At 39.7% G+C, this 21,252-nt stretch overlaps 3 protein-coding genes across 4 annotated transcripts in view; 1 reads left to right on the top strand and 2 right to left on the bottom strand.

Annotated features, from left to right (window-relative positions):
* Nucleotides 1-2,548, bottom strand: part of LOC138982045 (testis-expressed protein 10 homolog) — a 53,811-nt gene extending 51,263 nt beyond the window's left edge. Inside the window, exon 1 of the mRNA XM_070355257.1 lies at nucleotides 2,453-2,548. The gene's annotated coding sequence lies outside the window, so the exon portion shown is untranslated. The remainder of the gene's footprint in view (nucleotides 1-2,452) is intronic.
* A 614-nt stretch (nucleotides 2,549-3,162) lies between these two features.
* LOC138982043 (CCR4-NOT transcription complex subunit 9-like) lies at nucleotides 3,163-14,135 on the bottom strand. 2 transcript variants are annotated; one of them, XM_070355254.1, is made up of 9 exons: nucleotides 14,027-14,135; nucleotides 11,491-11,633; nucleotides 10,161-10,281; nucleotides 8,065-8,152; nucleotides 7,545-7,651; nucleotides 6,984-7,079; nucleotides 6,555-6,653; nucleotides 6,183-6,274; nucleotides 3,163-5,443 (listed from the first exon to the last, which is right to left on the bottom strand). In XM_070355254.1, the coding sequence occupies exons 1-9, from the start codon at nucleotides 14,063-14,065 to the stop codon at nucleotides 5,275-5,277; spliced, it is 954 nt and encodes a 317-aa protein (XP_070211355.1). In that variant the 5' UTR covers nucleotides 14,066-14,135; the 3' UTR covers nucleotides 3,163-5,274. The 2 variants fall into 2 exon arrangements, with proteins under 2 accessions (XP_070211355.1, XP_070211356.1); XM_070355255.1 differs by having other exon boundaries at nucleotides 11,491-11,630; nucleotides 14,027-14,119.
* Nucleotides 14,136-14,315: 180 nt separating this feature from the next.
* LOC138982046 (autophagy-related protein 9A-like) overlaps nucleotides 14,316-21,252 on the top strand; it is a 34,626-nt gene continuing 27,689 nt past the window's right edge. Inside the window, exons 1-5 of the mRNA XM_070355258.1 lie at nucleotides 14,316-14,460; nucleotides 16,633-16,782; nucleotides 17,277-17,385; nucleotides 18,570-18,713; nucleotides 19,393-19,531. Of these exons, the coding sequence (XP_070211359.1) occupies nucleotides 16,644-16,782; nucleotides 17,277-17,385; nucleotides 18,570-18,713; nucleotides 19,393-19,531 (531 nt within the window). The 5' untranslated portion in view covers nucleotides 14,316-14,460; nucleotides 16,633-16,643. The remainder of the gene's footprint in view (nucleotides 14,461-16,632; nucleotides 16,783-17,276; nucleotides 17,386-18,569; nucleotides 18,714-19,392; nucleotides 19,532-21,252) is intronic.

Genomic DNA, 21,252 nt, shown 5'->3' with positions numbered 1-21,252 from the left:
CTCTAAAACAAATTCATTGTCATTTTCAAGTATTCTCAGTATGTACGTTACATTTACACCCTTGTCAGATGGTCTCACTTAAGTCTCTCTACAAGCCAACAGGTGCAAGCACTAGGAATCCTGTGACCATAGTTTAACTACCAGGTGTCTGAGGTAAAAGAAAACACACACTTTTGTGTATTATGGCATTATTTAAAGACTGTGACAAAACTTGTTTGGGCAAGTAGATACAATTTCATTTACACCAAACGCATATTTTTAACTTAGAAGTACAATTAAATCTTCTTCTTCTTCGTCGTTCGCTGTACAATTAAATTACATCAAACAGAACTTTTTCGCTCAATTTAAAAAAAAAATACAATCATCCTACCTAATGACTTTCCTCTGCAATGATTTTTGAGTAAGTTTGACCAGAAACATTTTTTTAAGATAGTTTCCCTTTTTTCATGATTATTTACACCAAATGTAACGTACTGACCAGCTTTGTTTGTTTGTTTATTTGTTGCTTAACGTCCAGCCGACTACGCAGAGCCATATCAGGACGAGGAAGGGGGGGATGAAGGGGGCCACTTGTCAAGCGATTCCTGTTTACAAATGCACTAACCCATTACTTGTGTCCCAGCAGGCTTTAGTAAAACTAAATTAATACCTACTGGAAGATTACCAGTTTCCAGTATGTTAAAATAGGCTTAACCTATCTACTGCTGGACTTACATCAGAACACTAACAGATTAAACTATACATGAATCGCGAGACAAGCGGCAAGAGAAGAGATTTTTGGAAAAAATACAGGTGAATGAGCAAGAAGGCAGAAAAAAGAAAAGAATTCATGAAGAAAAAGAGAGCATGACAGGAAAGAGGAACCAAAAATCTACCTAACAGCAAACTAGAAAGCTCCTGCGGTTCCAAAAACAGGAGGGGCTTTTAATTTCATAACCGCAGTGCCCCACTGCGGGATACTGACCAGCTAAAAAAGAACGTTCAAAATCCAAAACCTATGTTCAGATCAAACTTTCATTAATCTAACATATATAATATATATATGTTTCTCCATCCATTTCTGGACCTATTAAAAATTAGATTGAGATGATACCCTTATCAGTAACTTGGTTATTCAATGCCCAATGTACCATGCGTTTCGCGTAACGCCTTGTAGGCCCAAAAAGGTGCTTTTTTTCTTGAACAAAGTCAATTTTCTCAGCATCCAGACGACTGACAGACATAAATTTGGTATGGATAGAATCTGCATGAGAAATACTTCATAACTGTATTGTTTATATTGTAGTCATTTAAAGGCATATGTACGCGCTCCCGTGTTTACAAAGTGTAGTTTGCCCATAATCGATGTCAAACGCACCATAAGACCATGTAATGACGATATGTCGCCATGCGCGGACCATATACATGCATTACAGCTTGTTTTAGAGTCTCAAAAACTTTGGATGTAAACAAAGACGCGGAGTTATTTCCCTTGCGTCAACGCTACCTCTGTTGGCAAATCTATAAATAGGACGATCCAGATCAAAATGAAAATTAACATATCTCAACATTGAAGGGGTCCTAGACCACAATATTTTGCAGGGAACTTAATTTAGCATGTCTCCAGCTGTTGGTAAAGCAATTAGCGTGTATAGTCATCGAGTACATATGGCTTTAAAAACAGAATAAAATACAAAGTAATAAAAGTATCCAGAACAGGATTTTTGCATTTGGAGTTGGACACCTTGACAGATTCCTGACCATATTATTAGACTACAAAAAATGAAAGCTTTAGTTTTAGTTTTCGGTGGCATAACTCAGTGCGCTTCGTCAAAATGTCTCGAACTGAAAGCAAAAGCAGACGCAAGACTTAGTCAGTTGGAGTTGTCTCCCATACTCCTAACTTTAATGTGCTGCAGACGGCTGTCACCCAAACGCAAGATCCGCACTGCACAACTTCAGTGCACCTGTACGCGAGAGTGCTTGGTCGCTTTTTGAAAATGTGTATCTTGAAAGGAACATTAACGAATATCGCGCTGTCCGAAGGAATTAAGTTCTTATCGGACAATGCCAGCGCTCACCTCAAAACAATAGGACATCTGTGTGAATCGGACATTTGAGCCTCTTAATCGGTCTATGTCCGATGCCTAACGACATCCCTACACTCGGAGTGTAGATATAGCTTTCATCACAAACTAGAATCCAAGGGGGGAATACATGGCCCAAAGTTCGATCAGCAGCACTTTGGAGGGGAGGGGAATCTTGATATATTACGCCAACAGGTCCCAAACTTGGGAATATTCGTTGGCGGAAAAATTGGGGAGAGCACTTGACTTGGTGTTTTAATCAGCGGTTGGCAGTTTTCCTCTGAATTCGTTGACCGTTGACGACTGGAATAGTCAGTATTAAGTTTGTGTGAGATAAACAAAGCCGGCTGACGTCCTCCCTATAGCTACGAGTCTTACTCAGTTACCTTTCGTGAAAGCCTTTGTGAAATATGCAGTCAAGCCGTTTCTTCTTCTTTGGGTCGTTCCTACACGTGCATTTTGTTATTCAGCTAGAGTTATCGTCCCTCCTTGTCGTCACTTTTTGTGTTTTCATTGCAAAAAGAGTACTTTCAAGGGAAATAACTTAGTACCACACAACACTGATCTAATTTTATATTTAGATCAGTGACCACACAACCGCAGACTAATGTTCTAATCTAATACTCTTTGATAATACGTGTTGTACTCGCAGAAGTATAAGTACAAGTAATATGATTGTACTTACAATGAAGACTATTCCAAGCAACATTTGTGTGTGTTGTTTTGTGCAGTTCACCAAAAAAAACGTATCTGAATTTACAAAGCTAAAATTCAAGATGAAGTTTGGTTCTTGTTGTTAGGGTTTGTACTTCTGTAATATGAAAACAAAGACAAAAAACACATCACCAGTGGGATGTTAACTGCCTAGAATCTTGAGGTGGTTTCAATTGCTTATCCTTGAACCATTTGTGGAGAACCAATGATACAGTGAAGTTTTTGTTGTTGTTTTTGTCATGGATCAATCTCTTCATTTGTTTTCAAACTGTATATTTCACTTAAGGGTCGAGATCAACATAAGGCTGATTAGCACACACACACTCACACACACACACATGTACGGACTCGCATACTGAAGATCAGCATAATTAAAAACTGCAATATTTTTAATTCTTTTTTTTAACCAATACAACATTTAAAAGTGTCTGCCAAACAAATTTCAACTTAACGAATACTGATGGTCACAAGTTAAGAATTGCATTGTTAAACAAGTCTTGCACATTCAAAATCTGCGTCAAAATGGCAACCTTTATTGTTGTATGATTTCTTTCTTTTCTTTATTTGGTGTTTAACGTCGTTTTCAACCGTGCAAGGTTATATCGCGACGGGGAAAGGGGGAAGATGGGATAGAGCCACTTGTTAATTGTTTCTTGTTCACAAAAGCACTAAATAATTGCTCCAGGGGCTTGCCACGTAGTACAATATATGACCTTACTGGGAGAATGCAAGTTTCCAGTACAAAGGACTGAAAATTTCTTACATACTGCTTGACTAAAATCTTTACAAACAATTGTTGTATGAAGTTTTTTTTACTGCAAAGAAGAAACAAATACAGTGAAAACCGCCCTTGCAAAAACCTCTTGAAAGTGACCACTCAAAAGGTCGACAATGACCACTCAAAAGGATCCCAGACAAATATTTCTTCTACATATTTGACCTTTCAATACCAGCCACCTGCCACCTAACAATCACTCCATTAATCCTTTGGATGGTCATTATAGCCATGTACTGAATCAAAAAGTTTAATAGTCTTTACTTCTTGTACAAATGCATAAAATCTGTTAATGAATTAAGTACAGGAACACGAACACTTTAAATCTCTTAGGTTGTATTTTGACAAAATTGTCATTCTTCTGGCATGACTTCACCATTGCTCCTGCTACTAGTATTTGTGCGTTAAACCTATTGTTAGGAGAACAAACAATGCCAGGCTCTCAAAATTCTTAGCATATAAAAACAAAACAAAACATTTTTTCAAGTACAAAATTTTACAACTACCAGGATTTGATTTTGAGTATCAGTAAAGTAACAATTGCAAAAACATTACATAAATGTTGCAATATATGTTTTCTGAATGGTAGTTGCTTCCATAATCAATCCAATAAGCAGTTTTTCTCCAACAAAACTTTTGTTAATGAGTATATCTGCTGTCATGTACACTTCAAAAAGCACATGTACACACACACACACACACACTCTCCTTCTCACGCTCTATGGCATTGCACGCGACTGTGTAAACTGTAAGGTGCCATCCATGTTCACTCTTCCTTAAAAAAACCATTTGATGTCACACAAAACCACACATACTGCTCAAAACAGATGTATTCCTCGCACCTGAAATTACACGCCCTATGATTCAACACATGATTCAACTCACACACACGATATTCCTGCATCCATCCTGAACACGGTAATTCAACATCAGCCATACACATTTTTTTCCAACATCAGCACGCTGAAAATGGAAGGCCTGTGGTCAGGTAAGTCCTGTGGTACCAGCGAAATATTGCAGCAGCATTTAACGTGATTTGTTTGAATCCTCCCCATCTTGAGTGTAACTTGCTTTACTGTGGTATTTACTAAACGAGTTCACCACAGAGTAGATTTCGTCCCATTGAACACGCATGCAACAAGAAACAAATCCCAGGGTCTTTCCCCTGTTTTTCAGCATGAAGGACAAAGAAAAATAAACCGTTTAAAAATAACACACAACCCTCAACAGTAACTTTTTTTTTAACCACAACTTGCCTTTCCTAGACATTTTTTTTTACATTTTATTTTAAAAAGATGGACGTCAAGTCAAGTCAGACACAAGATATCTATTCTACTTCAATCTAATATTCTGCACATTAACTGCTTCCAAATTTTGTTCTGTGAACCCCCAACCCTACCCGCAACCCTCAAAACGGAATGTTGAATTCTGAATGGAACATTTGCCCACCAGCCTTCGCTGAGCCTCCTGGTGTTTCTTTTTTGTTCATAATAAATCGTGTTGTTACTCTTTGTCACGCTCTGGAATGAATGTGATTAACAATTTGCAAATGTCACATAAAACCATGTTCTGACTCAGGAAGTCAAGGCTGATGAAGACGGTTTCACTGGGACATTTTTCACATTCTGACTGCTTGTTTCTTTTCCTTTGGGGAATTCTGGTCTCCAAATCTGTTGTCATGGAAGAAGTGATCCCATTTGCAAGTCAAGTTGTTGTCTTTCACTGCTGGTGCAGGGGCATTCCCCCTGGGGCCTGGACTGGGGGGGCCTCTAGGTTGGTCTGAAGCTGCAGCAGCCAGCGCTTGGTGGAAGCATCGTCCTTGAGGCAGGCATTGAAGGTTGCGTCCTTCAGCTGTTCTGGCAGGCACTGTCGCAGGGCTTCACGCGCTCTGCAAAATGAGAGTCACTTTATTATATGGCTAATTACACTATCAAGGTTTGGCTTAAAGACACACTCCTTGTGTAAACAGTTGACGCCGTCTCAGATCTGCCCAGGCTTTTACGTTCCTTCACTTGGACACATACAAAAAATCAACACCTTGACTGCTTCCTGTGAAGAATTAGAATTTCTCTTAGGAACTAATTTGTTAAAAATCCACTTGTGGCTTTTACAAAATCAATCCGTGAAAAAATTCACACTGTGCACAGGCTGTTGATTTTTGGAATGTGTCTAAATGAAGGAATGGTCTTATTCGACGTTAAATCCGGGACAGATTTGAGACGGTGAGTTGAACTGTTTACACGAGATGGAGTGTGTCTTTAATAACTGAGCCTTTCTTTTCAGGTGATGCTTCAACTGTGAGACAGCTGAAAACTAGCCCACGTGTAATTACACACACACTCACGCAAGTCTCCTCATGCATGTAGACGAGCACCCTTCTTGGGACAAAACACTGGTGCTGAAAATCAATAATCTTTTACTTTTTACTCAAATTTTTTAGTACCTTGATACGTAAGCTTGTCAGTTCAAGTACCTCAAGCTTCTAGCAGAGAAAACAAGCCTGTTTACACAAAGAACACAGACATTGAGGTTAGCACAACCTTTGTACACACACACACAGTCACACACAGAGAGTCACACACACACAAGTCACACACACACACACACACACACACAAAGCCAGTGACCTGGGATTGTCTGAAAGACGGAGGTAGCAGCGAACAACATGTTTCAGAAGGCGGGCGGATGGCTCTTTGGATAAATGTAGGACCATTTTACCCTGCAACAAACAACACCATTATAACATTTACAACAGAATGCAATGCTCATGTGACAGATACCATGGACATTCACTAGAAACCAAGACAAGCAACAGTTATAATTTATATTAAGATACTGCACAACATTTCATTCTGACATATTCTATGGTAAATCATGTTGACAGAAATGAATGAAGTTGTGTTGCATTGTTCTTGTTCTAGAAGAATATAAGACACAGCTTACAGTTTAGCATTCTCACAGTTTTTAGAAAATTCATTAAAAAAAAATGTGCGACTTACCAGGATCATTGCAACATGGGAGAATCTTTCGTAAGTCTGGCAGATATAAGCAAGGCCTGTTTCATCAAGCAAGATTTTCTGTAGTATAAATGTTGCCACCTGCACAAAAAACACCAACATACACAACATAAGTATCTGTTGACAGGCATGGGAATTCCAAAATAAAAAAATTTTTGAAAATAGGCCAAGGTCCAGGGAAAAGCCCCCCTGGAGAAAAACGAATTTTAGCATTTTAGACCAATATTTTGATAGAATTGTGGAAGCAAATAATGGATAGAGAGACAATAGTGTACATATGATTTAATTTACCTTTTTTTTGCCGCGAAAATTTTTTTATTTTTGCTGAAACGTAATTTCCTTTTCGCGGAAATCCGTGATTTCGCGGAAATTTGCGATTTTGCGGACAGTTCCCGTGCCTGGTGTACTTACAGTCTTTGAAAGTTCACTGCCAGACTCCATGATACGAAGACACAGGGGGATGATTTCAGTGTTCAGCAGGAAGTTGATCACCTCTTGCTCATCAGTCTGAAAACACAAACACAGGGCTGTGAAATCAACTGACATTCTTTTTTTTTTAGCTAGGCTGAATTAGCTGACCTCACAATAACAATAAACATACAATTTTCTTCTATAGCGCTATTCACCGCCAGATAGCATTCTCAGGTCGCTTTACAAAAAGCAGTGGACTTTAAAATGTAACATTTCACACATATAAATAGTCAGGCAATAACAAAGCACTGATCATAAAGTCTACAAACAAAAAAAGCATGAAAGCATACAGGTTTGAAATAAACAAGCAAAAGCTGTTGTCCCCCTCATTCCAGGTTTACAACAACATTTTTTATAACGTGACAAACCAAACTCATTTTTCACTGATGTAAAGAAAAAAAGTAATTTCTTATGCTCTCAAAAACACATGCACACACAGATGTTATGTATTCTGAAGCTGTTATTTTAGCCCTTTAACTTCAATGTCAGATGTCCACTAACCTTAACTAGTGCACCAATAACACCCAGACTGGTGAGGCGAAGGTACTCAAATGGACGGGTCTTGCTCACAGTGTGAAGAAATGGGTACAGGAACAGGGGTATGTTGACTGCAACAGGACAACACGATCAACAAGTGTTTCAGTGAACGCTTATATAATAATAATAATGATAATAATAATAATAATAAATGAGCATTTATATAAGCGTTCACTGAAACATTTGTACAGCAGTACCAGCGATGTGTGCACCCTCACATGAGAGGACACCTCCCTCAAAAGGACACATTCTCTTCTTTCCCTCTCTGTCCCTTTTTATATTATCTCTACCAAAGTATACCCGTCACGAAAGGCCACCTGCAATGTAGGGACACTTTTAGCTGGTCCCAAGGGTGTTCTTTCATCGCAGGTACTACTGTACAGTAAAAAAAAAATGGTATTCCTTTTTTTATAACTGGACATCTAACAATCAACCATGATACCCCAGGCAACCCACTTGAGAGAAAGAAAGGTTGCAGCTTTACCTTGCAGAAAGGAAGACCTTGTCTCAGGATGTGAGGCTACGCACTGCAGCAGAGCCAGTGCGTTACACACCCTGTTGGACTGCGACGCCTGAAACAATCAATTGCTGTGGTCAGGACAGTCGCTGGAGATAAACAGCAATCATATCTTAAACCTAAAGGCCCACTCTGCCTTGTGAAAATAAATTGCCTCAGGGTCTTAGATCTAGTCAGACTTTAACATGGCATAAGAATTAAGATTATCCCTACACTTAGTCACATGCAAAAAATCAACACCCTGACTTGACTGCTTGGGGCGGGGATGTAGCTCAGTCGGTAGCGCGCTGGATTTGTATCCAGTTGGCCACTGTCAGCGTGAGTTCGTCCCCACGTTCGGCGAGAGATTTATTTCTCAGAGTCAACTTTGTGTGCAGACTCTCCTCGGTGTCCGAACACCCCCGTGTGTACACGCAAGCACAAGACCAAGTGCGCACGAAAAAGATCCTGTAATCCATGTCAGAGTTCGGTGGGTTATAGAAACACGAAAATACCCAGCATGCTTCCTCCGAAAACGGCGTATGGCTGCCTAAATGGCGGGGTAAAAAACGGTCATACACGTAAAATTCCACTCGTGCAAAAAACACGAGTGTACATGGCAGTTTCAGCCCACGAACGCAGAAGAAGACTTGACTGCTTGCTGTGGTGAGTTGGAATTATTTGATGAATTGATATCAAATGTCTGACGCCCGCTAACCTTGACCAGCGGCCCAATAACACCCAGAAATTCTTTATAAAAAAATACCTCTGTGCACAGAGAGCACCCAGGCTGTTGATTTTTGGTAAGTGACCAAGTGGAGGGATGGTCTTATCCCGCATAAAAGCCTGACCAGATCTGAGACAGTGAGGTGAACTGTTTTCACGAGGCAGAGTGATCCTTCAAGTAGCATTTTCAAATGAAGAGAATGCAAGCATCATGTCACACTTCAACCAAAGAATCAGAATGTAGGCAACACAATTATACAAAAGAGACATATATTATGCAAAAGTAGAACAGTGAAATTGAGAAAAGAAAGAGAGAGTCCCTACAGTTGCATGACCAGACATACATGTGAACACATCAGGGGTGGGACTCTTGTGATGAAAAAAGAGGAAATCCCTTTTTACTAGGGGGGTTCGGGGGCATGCCCCCCTCCCCCACCCCCCGAATTTTTTTTAAATGGTACATAATTAAAATCTGTGCAATCTGGTGCATTCTGAGACTAAAATTCAACTCGTTTGGATCAGGTAAAAAAGACATTCTCCTCACTCCCCCCCCCCCCCCTCCTCCCAAAAAAACACCACCAAAACCAAACAAAAACCACACTTTTACACAACAATGGTAAAATTGTAATGGTGCATATTTACGTAATGAACCATGATTGTATCCATAATCCAATACTGGCAATAGTATGATCCAAGAGACGCCCCAATGCATTGAAGCTCAAAATTACTATTAGTTATCAGGAGTTTTCAGTCAGCACAATTTAACTCTCAAGCCTCCAGTGTTCTGTTCCATCTTCAGTTCTCTCCATATCATTCAGTCAACAAGTTATAAATACTGTGATGAATTCTCCAGTAAGTTCTGAATCAACCTTCTCCTCTGTCCAATTCCATCTCCACTTGTTTTTCAACCTTTCATCCAATGTTGAACATTTGCTTCGTTCGACAATGTCTTAGCGGTGCCCCATTTTGTTTCGCAAACCGGCAAAGGCAAAGACTGTACCAAATACGGTTCCGAACTGTTTGAGAAATAAATGCCGTTTGGGAATAAAATCGTTAAATATTATTTGACGCGGAAAAATAGATTACTCCAGCGGAATTTCTAAGTTGTGTCCGCAGAAATCTGTTGATTCGCGGAAAAGTCCCACCCCTGACACATAGACAACACACACACATTTGGTTTAGAAGAAGCTATAAAGTGAAACCCTCTTTATAGTCACCCCCCCCACCCCCCTTTTCAAGATGTTGTTTTTCAGATTTTCTGTTCACAGCCCCTGTAAATTTCCTCAGACTTGTGTAAGTCTGAAAGGTGTGTGTGTGTGTGTGTGTGTGTGTGTGTGTGTGTGTTCAAGTCTACTTACAGTGAGCACAGGCGGGTTAATGGCAGAGTAGATGTTGACGATCTCTTGCATGAGAGCGGCGATGGTTCCAAACGAGTGCCACAGCATGGGGGCCAGGTCTGGCACCACCTCACGTTTCTTACTGCACGCACACACATGTATATTTACTAATACTACATTACTAGTCTTATTTGTGTTTACCGTATTTGACGGACTACAAGCCGCGACTTTAAAAAAAAAAAAATGGCATTGCGGCTTATGAAAAGATGCGGCTAAAACGTTACCTAAACTTGAATAGCATTCACCTAATGGAAGTCGCCGCGGATTTTCATTTCGCTCGATTAGCAATTACCGGTACTTTATTAGCTCTCTACTCAAGACTCGGCGCTTTTCTCTTTCTTTCGCGAATCTTCGTTTGTCAACAAGTCGTCGTGACAAGATAGCGTACAGAGAAACACCGGATGTATCAGGATCTCGCGTGTGCGAGATTTCGTTTTTTTGTGTCTCGCGATAGTTGGAGGAGCGAGAGCCGCCATGTTGTGTTTTTGTCTGCTCGAAATGTGCGCAAAAGTCGTAAATCATCCCAAAAAAGCTTATTCCGGGCGGGTGTGTTGGTTACAAATTGGGTGTGTGATATTTTTCTTCAAACTTTTTCACTTTTCTTCTTTGTTTTACTTGTTTATTCTCGGAGCCGATTTCGCCAAATACCGTACTTTCGTTTGCCTGGTTGTTTTGATTGATTGACACGATCTGATTATATTTTTTTCGACGGCGGCTAATATAGTGACGCGGCCTATACGTGGCTCGTCCCAATTTTTTTGTTAAAAGTCGGGGGTGCGGCTTATAAAACGGTGCGTCTTGTAATCCGTCAAATACGGTACATAAACTTTAAAAATCATATCTTTTATTCTCTTTACGCCATTGATCACTTCATCTTCCGGGCACTGGGCAGAAAATTCCATGGTTACTCAAGTATTGAGAAAAAAACTGTCAACAATGTATTTTACTGCCTTATCTGACTTGCTGTCCAGGTAATTCAAATTAACTCAACGAAGACATCAGTGTGATTTAAAAACCACAGATTTAATTAGTTATGACCAACTCCACCATTGAATATGTTCCATTAATAATCCAAATCAGGTTAACATATCTAGATTCAGTGGTTTAGGTTTACTAAACTTGTTCGCAGGTCAACTACATGTATGATGTATATATGTAACCAAAACGAATAATTCAATTTGAAAAAAATCCCAGAAGTCACCTTAGTCAATGCTAGTTAAAACTCAAAACTGCGTAGTCAGCAATTCGAACATTTGAAATTACATAAAAGAACACCCTGTAAATATCTCACCTCAATTCCAGGAGGGCATTTTCTCTGGTCTCGGGATTAGTCAGCTCGTTAATCCAAGCATAGATTCGCTCCCTGTCAATAGGTGGGCCAGACATGGCTGAACCAGGGGGCATCTGGTTGGAGTTGGAAATCATCCGAGGCTGCTGCAATGACATCTTTAAATGCAGTTCCTTTAATTACTAAATCACACTAGTTATAAAGTAACTCACTGTAAACTTACAAGTTGAATCTTGAAATAAAATCTTGTGGGACTTGAATAGACATTTTCGATATCTGAGTAGCTCTCGCGAGACATTCTCTTTGATATATATATGCCTCGAAATCTGCGAGAATTTCGAACATTGGCCTTAACAGCTCTCGCGAGATAGCCGTACTGCATGCTTTGCTATGCTTTGTTTGAAGTTTGCGAGAGCTTACGAGAGCTTGGAATACCAACAGGGTCTATTGTCACACAGAACTGGTCTACTTTACTAGTCTTTAGTACTTGTGATCGGCCACAACGTGTCAGCCTCAGCAACCGTTTGTTTGGTCATTCTGTGCTTTCAGACGAAGTTGTTTTAAACACCGGGGCCCCACAAGGTTGTGTTCTCTCTCCTGTCCTTTTTTCCATTTACACAAACAACATGCTTTTAAATGATCCAGTTCTAGCCCTCATTAAATATGCAGACGACATGGCCCTCGTTGGGCGTCTGAAGGACGACGAAACTTTGTCAAAGTATTTTACCCAAGTTGATCTTCTGAATGAATGGTTCAAGTCCAGTTTCTTGCAGTTGAATGTAGGCAAAACAAAAGAAATGATTTTTGGAGGAAAGAGTGATAATTGTGGTCCCCAAAAAGTGAGAATAAGCGACAAGGAAGTTGAACTTGTGGAAACCTTCAAATATCTTGGGGTTTCAATTGACAATAAGCTGACTTTTAGTGATCATGTTCATGCTGTTTATAAGAAAGCTCAGCAGCGACTTTTTCTTCTCAGGAAGCTTAAATATTTTAATGTCAATCAAAGTGTTATGGAACTTGTGTATCGCAGTTTGATTGAAAGCATACTGACTTTTAACATTGTGACATGGTATGGTACCACAAATGTTAAAAACAAAGCTAAACTCCACCGCATTGTTGCGACGGCTAGCAAGCTTGTTGGGCAACCCCTACGACAGCTGACCAGTCTCTACGAAGCTGCCATTAAGCGGAAAGCTCTCAAAATTGTCCGTGATCCGATCCATCCTCTCAACCCCTGTTTCGAAATTCTCCCTTCAGGTAAACGTTATAAGGTCCCTTTGGCACGCAAAAACCAGTTTAAAAAGTCATTCCTGCCTTCTGCAGTCACCATTTTAAATTCTTCTCGCATCACGTAGAGGCTGGTCGGCTGGGAAAAAACAAACAATGTGTACATGTGAAGGTGTGTGGGAAATATTTGTAATGTGATTACTCGGCTGTGAAACCCAACTCCTGTGATATGAGAGGGTAAATTTACATAGTGCAATATCATATTTGATTGTATCCCTTTTATGTTTTATGTTTTATGTGTGTCGTCCTATACAATTGTTGTTATAATCGTTTACAGGCAGACAGGGTGTGCCGAAGAAAAATTTCCATTTTTATGTAATATTTTAATGGACAATAAAGTGCTGTTATTGTTATTGTTTTCACTCAACAGTATTGCACTTGCAGCTAACATCAAAATTATGCAAAAACATTAAATGTGAATATAAATTTATGCTTCTTGCAAAACTTACATTTACAACAAAAGACTGCTGGTTGTACATTTTTTAAGGAACCAGGTGATCACAGATCAGACTCAGCGTCAGACTTCAAATGACTTCAAATCACTGTTGGTAATCTTGAACTTTAGTGAGTTAAATTCATAGCTCAGAATTCAGAGGCATCTAAGCCTCCAAATTTGCAGAACCTGCACTTGTAAAGTATAATAAGTCATTTCAGATCCCTTGAAGTCACGGAATAAACTGTACCTTTGTGTACAAGTGCATTTCGTGTACATGCGTCAAAGACAGAATTAACCGTGAATTCCGACTAGGGACATAACCCTGTCAAGTAAATGATGTCCCTTCGTTAAAAACGTAAGCTTTTTGGCGTCATTTTCGTCGATCAAACAACCAAATTAATTAATTATGCTTAAGTTTGGGGCTGAATCCGTCAATTAATTTCACGACAAATGTTCCTTGGCTTGTTTACAGGGACTTGTATCAAAAATGAATTTAACACACTAAACTCAAGTTCAAGATTACCAAAGTGTTTGTGTTATTTGAGAAAGCAAAGCACGCGCAGATCCTTACTGGAAATCAAAAACAAAAGTGCTACCTAAAGATTTCGCAGAATACTTTTACGCCTGCAGATATGAAAATAGAGAATCTATTTTTAACCACGATACGACTACTTTTCGAGACGACCTCGAGTCGAGAGGTAAACACTCTTGTTGGTCATGCCATGTTTTTAAATAGTTACTGTGAAACAGCGTAGACCTAGTTCATAAAAATGTGCGAGAAATAATATTGTTGTATGTATAACTAGGAAAACATACCGGTTGTGCAACTCCAAGCTGACTCAACATTTGATCCATTTTTGTAGCTTTGTTGCCTTTGATTCGCCGACGAGAAAGAAAGCGGAAGTTTTACTTACGTCATACAGATTCGCACTAAATCTGCGGTAAACAAGACAGCAAACCAACAAAAACTTGGTAAAATAAAGATTGTTTTGATTCTATTTAAAACATGTTGATATTACTGTTAAAGTGTACTGTGTTTACCAATAACCGAATAAGAACAAATTACAATGATTTACTGCGGGAATGTGTGTCAGCTCCTCCAAAACTTCCGACACTGGCCATTTGTTTTGATTTTACACCTGAAAACTCTGGCCGTTTCCAACAGAATTTCCAGCATATTTGTCCAGTGCCTGGCTTCGATTTTTCCTGCGATATGACTTGAGCATTAAGTCGTATTCTTTCTGTATCAGGTAACTGTTTTTGTGTGTGAAAATACCTTCAATGTGCCGTGACATCCTTTCGCTTTCAACTGCAGCTGACTTTGTGGTGTCATTCTACACACGCAATCCAAAAACAAACAAAAAAACTGGGTTAATCCATTCATATTTATCGTAAATCTACAGTATTACCTGTGAATGGTAAAACAGTCCCACGAGGACCTTATGACCATGATCGGTGTTTATTCTTTTTTTTCTCTCTTTTCTGACGCTGATTTATATAACTCCTACAATATTCTAGTCTAGTAATACTAGTAATAGCCGTTGCTCTTTGTTTAGCACTCAATCTCATTCTGTGCTTACATAAATAACCCAGCTGTACGGACACGGTCAGCTGCAACCTAGACCTCAAAATCGTCTTACTTGGTTAAAGAAATTAACTGGGTGTGACACAATTGTTGTTGCTAACTCTCACATCTAATCTGACCGATGGAAAGGTAACACTGACATAGTAACACAACCAAACATTACCAAGTTCTGTCAGTGTCACTCTGATCAGTGATATTACAACAACAAAATCAGTTCTTATATACAGCCACCTGCACTTTGAACTTTTAAAAGAGAGACACGGAGATCAAGAAAACAGCAGGGGCTGGGATGAATTTTTATTTCAAATAGATCAACAAAAAACTTAAGTTTATCTTTAAACAAAATGCTGGTGATGATCGATCTCTAAATCTGAAATTACAACCCCTTTAAAGTATTAGTTTTATAATTGACACTAACTGAATCAGTACAAATAAGACATTTTCTGAAAAGATGTTTGTAAAATAATGATGTGCTGATATAGTTATAAAATCTAAAAGAATTACTCCCTTAGAAAAATGTACTGTACCTGAGAATATTTATGGAACAAGCATGAACACTCAATGCACATGTTCCTTAAAAGATGACAAAGACAAAATCTTGCTCAATGTTTGCAGTCCTATGATTATGGTAACTTGAAATGTAAGTAAATAAAGATGTTGTCACTGTGTTTATGTGCTGTGGAACTTTAGTGGAAGAGTTCTATTCACTTAAAGGTGGTGCGAGATGTAGCAGATGTTCAGCCCCATAGTAAACAGTCAGCTCTGGTGTGCATGTTTTTGAAAGAAAAAGTCATCGTAATTGTATCGAGTGGACACTGTCATAACGCTCGAGATAATGACTTTTTCTTTTGAAAAGCCAAGTACAGATAGGACAACATGAATCATCCCCTGTTCCCCTGAAGCATAGAGTCCCCCAGGGCTCTGATTTAGGCCCGGTTTTGTTTACCCTCTCCACGCAGTAACTATCTGACATCATCTCAAGGCATGACAGCGAACACCACAAGTATGTCAACAACACCCAAATAGAGGATTCTCCGAAAGCTCTTTAAAACACTTTATTGAGTCGGTCAAGGAATGATAAACTCAAGCTGAATGACTCAAAGACTGAGGTGATGCTGTCAGGCTCAAAGCATGGTTTAAATCAGACTGACTGCACTTCTCTGACCATAGGCAACACTCAGATTGTCCCCCAAACCACCGTTTAGGACCTAGGCGTGTACCTGGACTCTGCTCTGACCATGCATACTACAACACATAAGATATGTTTGTAAATGTGCCTTCTTTGAGTTACGCAAAATGTCCTCTGTTTGATCATTCCTGAGATGGGCGCAATGGCATGGTGGTAAGACGCCGGCCTCCAAAGCGGAAGGTCGTGGGTTCGAATCATGGCTGCGCCTGGTGGGTTAAGGTGGAGATTTTTCTGATCTCCCAGGTCAACTTATGTGCAGACCTGCTAGTGCCTTATCCCCCTTCGTGTGTACACGCAAGCACAAGACCAAGTGCGCACGGAAAAGATCCTGTAATCCATGTCGGTGGGTTATAGAAACACGAAAATACCCAGCATGCTTCCTCCGAAAACGGCGTATGGCTGCCTAAATGGTGGCGTAAAAACGGTCATACACGTGAAAATCACCTTGTGCAAAAACACCAGTGTACGTGGGAGTTTCAGCCCACGAACGCAAGTGAAGAAGAAGAAGAAGAAGATCATTCATGACACTCAAAGCAACTGTTCAACTGGTGTCCTCTCTGATCCTGAGTCGATTTGACTACTATTACTCATTGCTATTATTATTATTAGGTTTGCGAAATGAATCAACAGAGTTGGTCTGATTTTCAGAGTGTTGAAAGATGGCTCAGTACGACACCAACATCGAGACAGTGTACCAACCCCTGGGATCGTACGATGAGGATGAGGAGACTGATGAGAACGAATTGCCAGTCAACGAACAAGATCTCCTGATACATGTCTGTCCAGAAAACAGCAAAGGTTAGCACATTTTCATCTGTCATGTCATGATGAGGATGATGATGAATAATTAAATTTCAGTGTAAAAATGATGAATAATTAAATTGCAGTGTAAAAATGATGAATAAATTAAATTGCAGTGTACAAATTATGAATAATTAAATTGCAGTGTAAATGACTCTAAGTCCAGGCAGATGAGGGTATAGTTTGATTAGTTGATTCTTGAATAATTTGTCTGGAGAGTTTTTTTCCCCCCTGCATAATAGTTGCTAAAAAGACTGTTTGGGGGCTTCTACCCAATGTGAGTACATGTATATTACATGTCACTGCAAGGGACTGGTTCAGATCAAAGCCATTTGAACACAATATTTTGACAGTGTTTTTTTCTTTCTTTTTCGTAGATCACTAGATGTGTTTTTTACTCAAGAAAAACTGAATGGAACTCAAAAGTGTTTCAGGCGACTGCTTTTTGCTAGTAAGTTGTGCTGACATTGATGGTGAAAACGTTGTTTCAGGCAACTGGAACCACATAGAAGATCTGGATGATTTCTTCACGCGTGTCTACAACTACCACCAGCGGGGCGGCTACATCTGTATGACGATGGAGGACGTCTTTCAGCTTGTGTTAGTAATACTAATAGTACCCACTATTATTACTAGTCGCATCAATTTGCTTCTTGCTGGTCCCTGTCGTATCCGTAAATAATCAATCTTTGTTTCTTTTCTCCCTGCCCCATCTTCTAACTACATCCATTGCAGTACTTAATTTATTGCCAATATTTCTAGATTATTACATGGATAACTGATGAACAAGTGTTGCACAGAAAAATATGTATGAGTCATACTCATAGTCATAGGAAGACATGTTCACGTGTGTAATTTGATGTGCATAATTTTCATGTAGCAGTAGCACACATTGAAATGTGGTATACATAGTGCAACACACAGTAAATGAAGAGGAGGACTGCCACTGTATTGATATAACTGTACAACAAGAGGTCAGAAGTACAGTATAACTATTAGAGTAGGGCGTTTGAAAGCAGACCTGTTGTTGTATTTCTGTGTGTGTGTGAGAGAGTTATTGTTATTTTTGCAAGATGCTATTTTGAATGTTGCAGGCAATTTCTGTACATAGCTGTGTTTGTGACTTCATGAGCCACTGTGTGTGAATGTTGCAGGCAATTCCTGTTCATAGCTGTGTTTGCGTACTTCATGAGCCACTGTGTGTGTGAATGTTGCAGGCAATTTCTGTTCATAGCTGTGTTTGCATACTTCATGAGCCACTGTGTGTGAATGTTGCAGGCAATTCCTGTTCATAGCTGTGTTTGCATACTTCATGAGCCACAGTGTGTGTGTATGTTGCAGGCAATTCCTGTTCATAGCTGTGTTTGCATACTTCATTAGCCACTGTGTGTAAATGTTGCAGGTAATTCCTGTTCATAGCTGTGTTTGTGTACTTCATGAGCCACTGTGTGTGTGTGTGTGTGTGCGTGAATGTTGCAGACAATTCCTGTTCATAGTTGTGTTTGCATACTTCATGAGCCACTGTGTGTAAATGTTGCAGGCAATTCCTGTTCATAGCTGTGTTTGCATACTTCATGAGCCACTGTGTGTAAATGTTGCAGGCAATTCCTGTTCATAGCTGTGTTTGCGTACTTCATGAGCCACTGTGTGTAAATGTTGCAGGCAATTCCTGTTCATAGCTGTGTTTGCGTACTTCATGAGCCACTGTGTGTAAATGTTGCAGGCAATTCCTGTTCATAGCTGTGTTTGCGTACTTCATGAGCCACTGTGTGTAAATGTTGCAGGCAATTCCTGTTCATAGCTGTGTTTGCGTACTTCATGAGCCACTGTGTGTCCTACACTGTGCTGTTCCACGACATTGAGTACAACAAATCACACAAAGTTACTCTGGATGAGGCCATTCTGCCGATGGATCAGTGCATTGATGGGTAGGTGTTTTACAGGCATACTGTCTTTAACCTTTTCTCTGCATTTAGGACGTCAGCTAACATCCTGTGTCACTTGCTTAATGGGCAACAACCCGTCAATAAACAACAACAGACGAAGAAAAATACAATGTTCCTGAATGTGGTATATTCATATAATTTATGAAACAAGGGCATATTGTAAGTTGTCAATTCAGGTAAACACAGGCAATGCTTTGTCTACAAATATTTCCTGGCGGCAAACAGGTGAACCTTTTTTGGTGATTCAAGATATTAGTTCCATATGAGGAAGAAAGGGGGGAAAAAAGATACATCTGAGAGTGCTGTAAAGTAGGAGACGCGGGTGTACAGGGAGGGTAGAGTGGAATGGACATCATTGTATCGTAATATCAAACATTGCATTATTACATTTTGTTGACACCACTCATCACCAATCATTGTACATAAATGTTATATTTATTGTTTTATACCCAGATACCATGGTCCCACAAATTCAAGACTCTTGTTGAAAGTCAAGTGACTATTAAGTTTAGAAAAAATAAAGGACACATGCAATCTGAGTCTTTATTATATGTGTGGGTGTGCGTGTATGTCAGTGTGTTTTGTTGCTCACAATCACATGTGATTTCTGTGTTTGTTGCCTTTGAATGATGTGCTAATGAATGTACATCTTTATTTTCAGGCTTGGTAGTTCGTTCATGGTTATCCTGACGATCATCTTCTTGATTGTGGTTTTGATTCGCCTGGCTAAAGTCATCTTCAACATCAGCAAATATCTCTACATCAGGAGCTTCTATGTCAACGCTCTCAAGATTCCCACAGTTAGTTCTGGTGCTTCTTTTTTGTGTGTGTTGCTGCTAAGAGAGAGAAAGTGTATGTGTGTCTGCTAAGAGAGAGAGAAAGTGTGTTTTTCTGTCTGCTAAGAGAGAGAGAAAGTGTGTTTTTCTGTCTGCTAAGAGAGAGAGAAAGTGTGTTTTTCTGTCTGCTAAGAGAGAGAGAAAGTGTGGTTTTCTGTCTGCTAAGAGAGAGAGAAAGTGTGTTTTTCTGTCTGCTAAGAGAGAGAGAAAGTGTGTTTTTCTGTCTGCTAAGAAAGAGAGAAAGTGTGTTTTTCTGTCTGCTAAGAGAGAGAGAAAGTGTGGTTTTCTGTCTGCTAAGAGAGAGAGAAAGTGTGGTTTTCTGTCTGCTAAGAGAGAGAGAAAGTGTGTTTTTCTGTCTGCTAAGAGAGAGAGAAAGTGTGTTTTTCTGTCTGCTAAGAGAGAGAGAAAGTGTGTTTTTCTGTCTGCTAAGAGAGAGAGAAAGTGTGTTTTTCTGTCTGCTAAGAGAGAGAGAGTGTGTTTTTCTGTCTGCTAAGAGAGAGAGAAAGTGTGGTTTTCTGTCTGCTAAGAGAGAGAGAAAGTGTGTTTTTCTGTCTGCTAAGAGAGAGAGAAAGTGTGTTTTTCTGTCTGCTAAGAGAGAGAGAAAGTGTGGTTTTCTGTCTACTAAGAGAGAGAGAAAGTGTGGTTTTCTGTTTGCCAGGAGAGAGAGAAAGTGTGCTTTTGTGTCTGCTAAGACAGAGAGAAAGTGTGTGTCTGCTAAGAGAGAGAGAAAGTGTGGTTTTCTGTCTGCTAAGAGAGAGAGAAAGTGTGTTTTTCTGTCTGCTAAGAGAGAGAGAAAGTGTGGTTTTCTGTCTGCTAAGAGAGAGAGAAAGTGTGTTTTTCTGTCTGCTAAGAGAGAGAGAAAGTGTGTTTTTCTGTCTGCTAAGAAAGAGAGAAAGTGTGTTTTTCTGTCTGCTAAGAGAGAGAGACTTTTTCTGTCTGCTAAGAGAGAGAGAAAGTGTGGTTTTCTGTCTACTAAGAGAGAGAGAAAGTGTGGTTTTCTGTTTGCCAGGAGAGAGAGAAAGTGTGTGTCTGCTAAGAGAGAGAAAGTGTGTTTTTCTGTCTGCTAAGAGAGAGAGAAAGTGTGGTTTTCTGTCTGCTAAGAGAGAGAGAAAGTGTGTTTTTCTGTCTGCTAAGAGAGAGAGAAAGTGTGGTTTTCTGTCTGCTAAGAGAGAGAGAAAGTGTGTTTTTCTGTCTGCTAAGAGAGAGAGAAAGTGTGTTTTTCTGTCTGCTAAGAAAGAGAGAAAGTGTGTTTTTCTGTCTGCTAAGAGAGAGAGAAAGTGTGGTTTTCTGTCTGCTAAGAGAGAGAGAAAGTGTGTTTTTCTGTCTGCTAAGAGAGAGAGAAAGTGTGTTTTTCTGTCTGCTAAGAAAGAGAGAAAGTGTGTTTTTCTGTCTGCTAAGAGAGAGAGAAAGTGTGGTTTTCTGTCTGCTAAGAGAGAGAGAAAGTGTGTTTTTCTGTCTGCTAAGAGAGAGAGAAAGTGTGCTTTTGTGTCTGCTAAGAGAGAGAGAGAGTGTGTTTTTGTCTGCTAAGAGAGAGATAGAAAGTGTGTGTGTGTCTGTCTGTCTGTTGAGAGAGAAAAAGTTTGCATGTCTGTCTGATGAGAGCGAAAGTGTGCGTGTCTGTCTACTAAGAGAAAGAGAAAGTGTGTCACTGTGTGTGTGTCTGTCTGCTGAGAAAGAAAGTGCGT

Source organism: Littorina saxatilis, linkage group LG12 (assembly GCF_037325665.1).
Source record: "Littorina saxatilis isolate snail1 linkage group LG12, US_GU_Lsax_2.0, whole genome shotgun sequence".
NCBI lineage: Eukaryota > Metazoa > Mollusca > Gastropoda > Littorinimorpha > Littorinidae > Littorina > Littorina saxatilis.
This window is presented reverse-complemented; position numbering and strand designations above follow the sequence as displayed.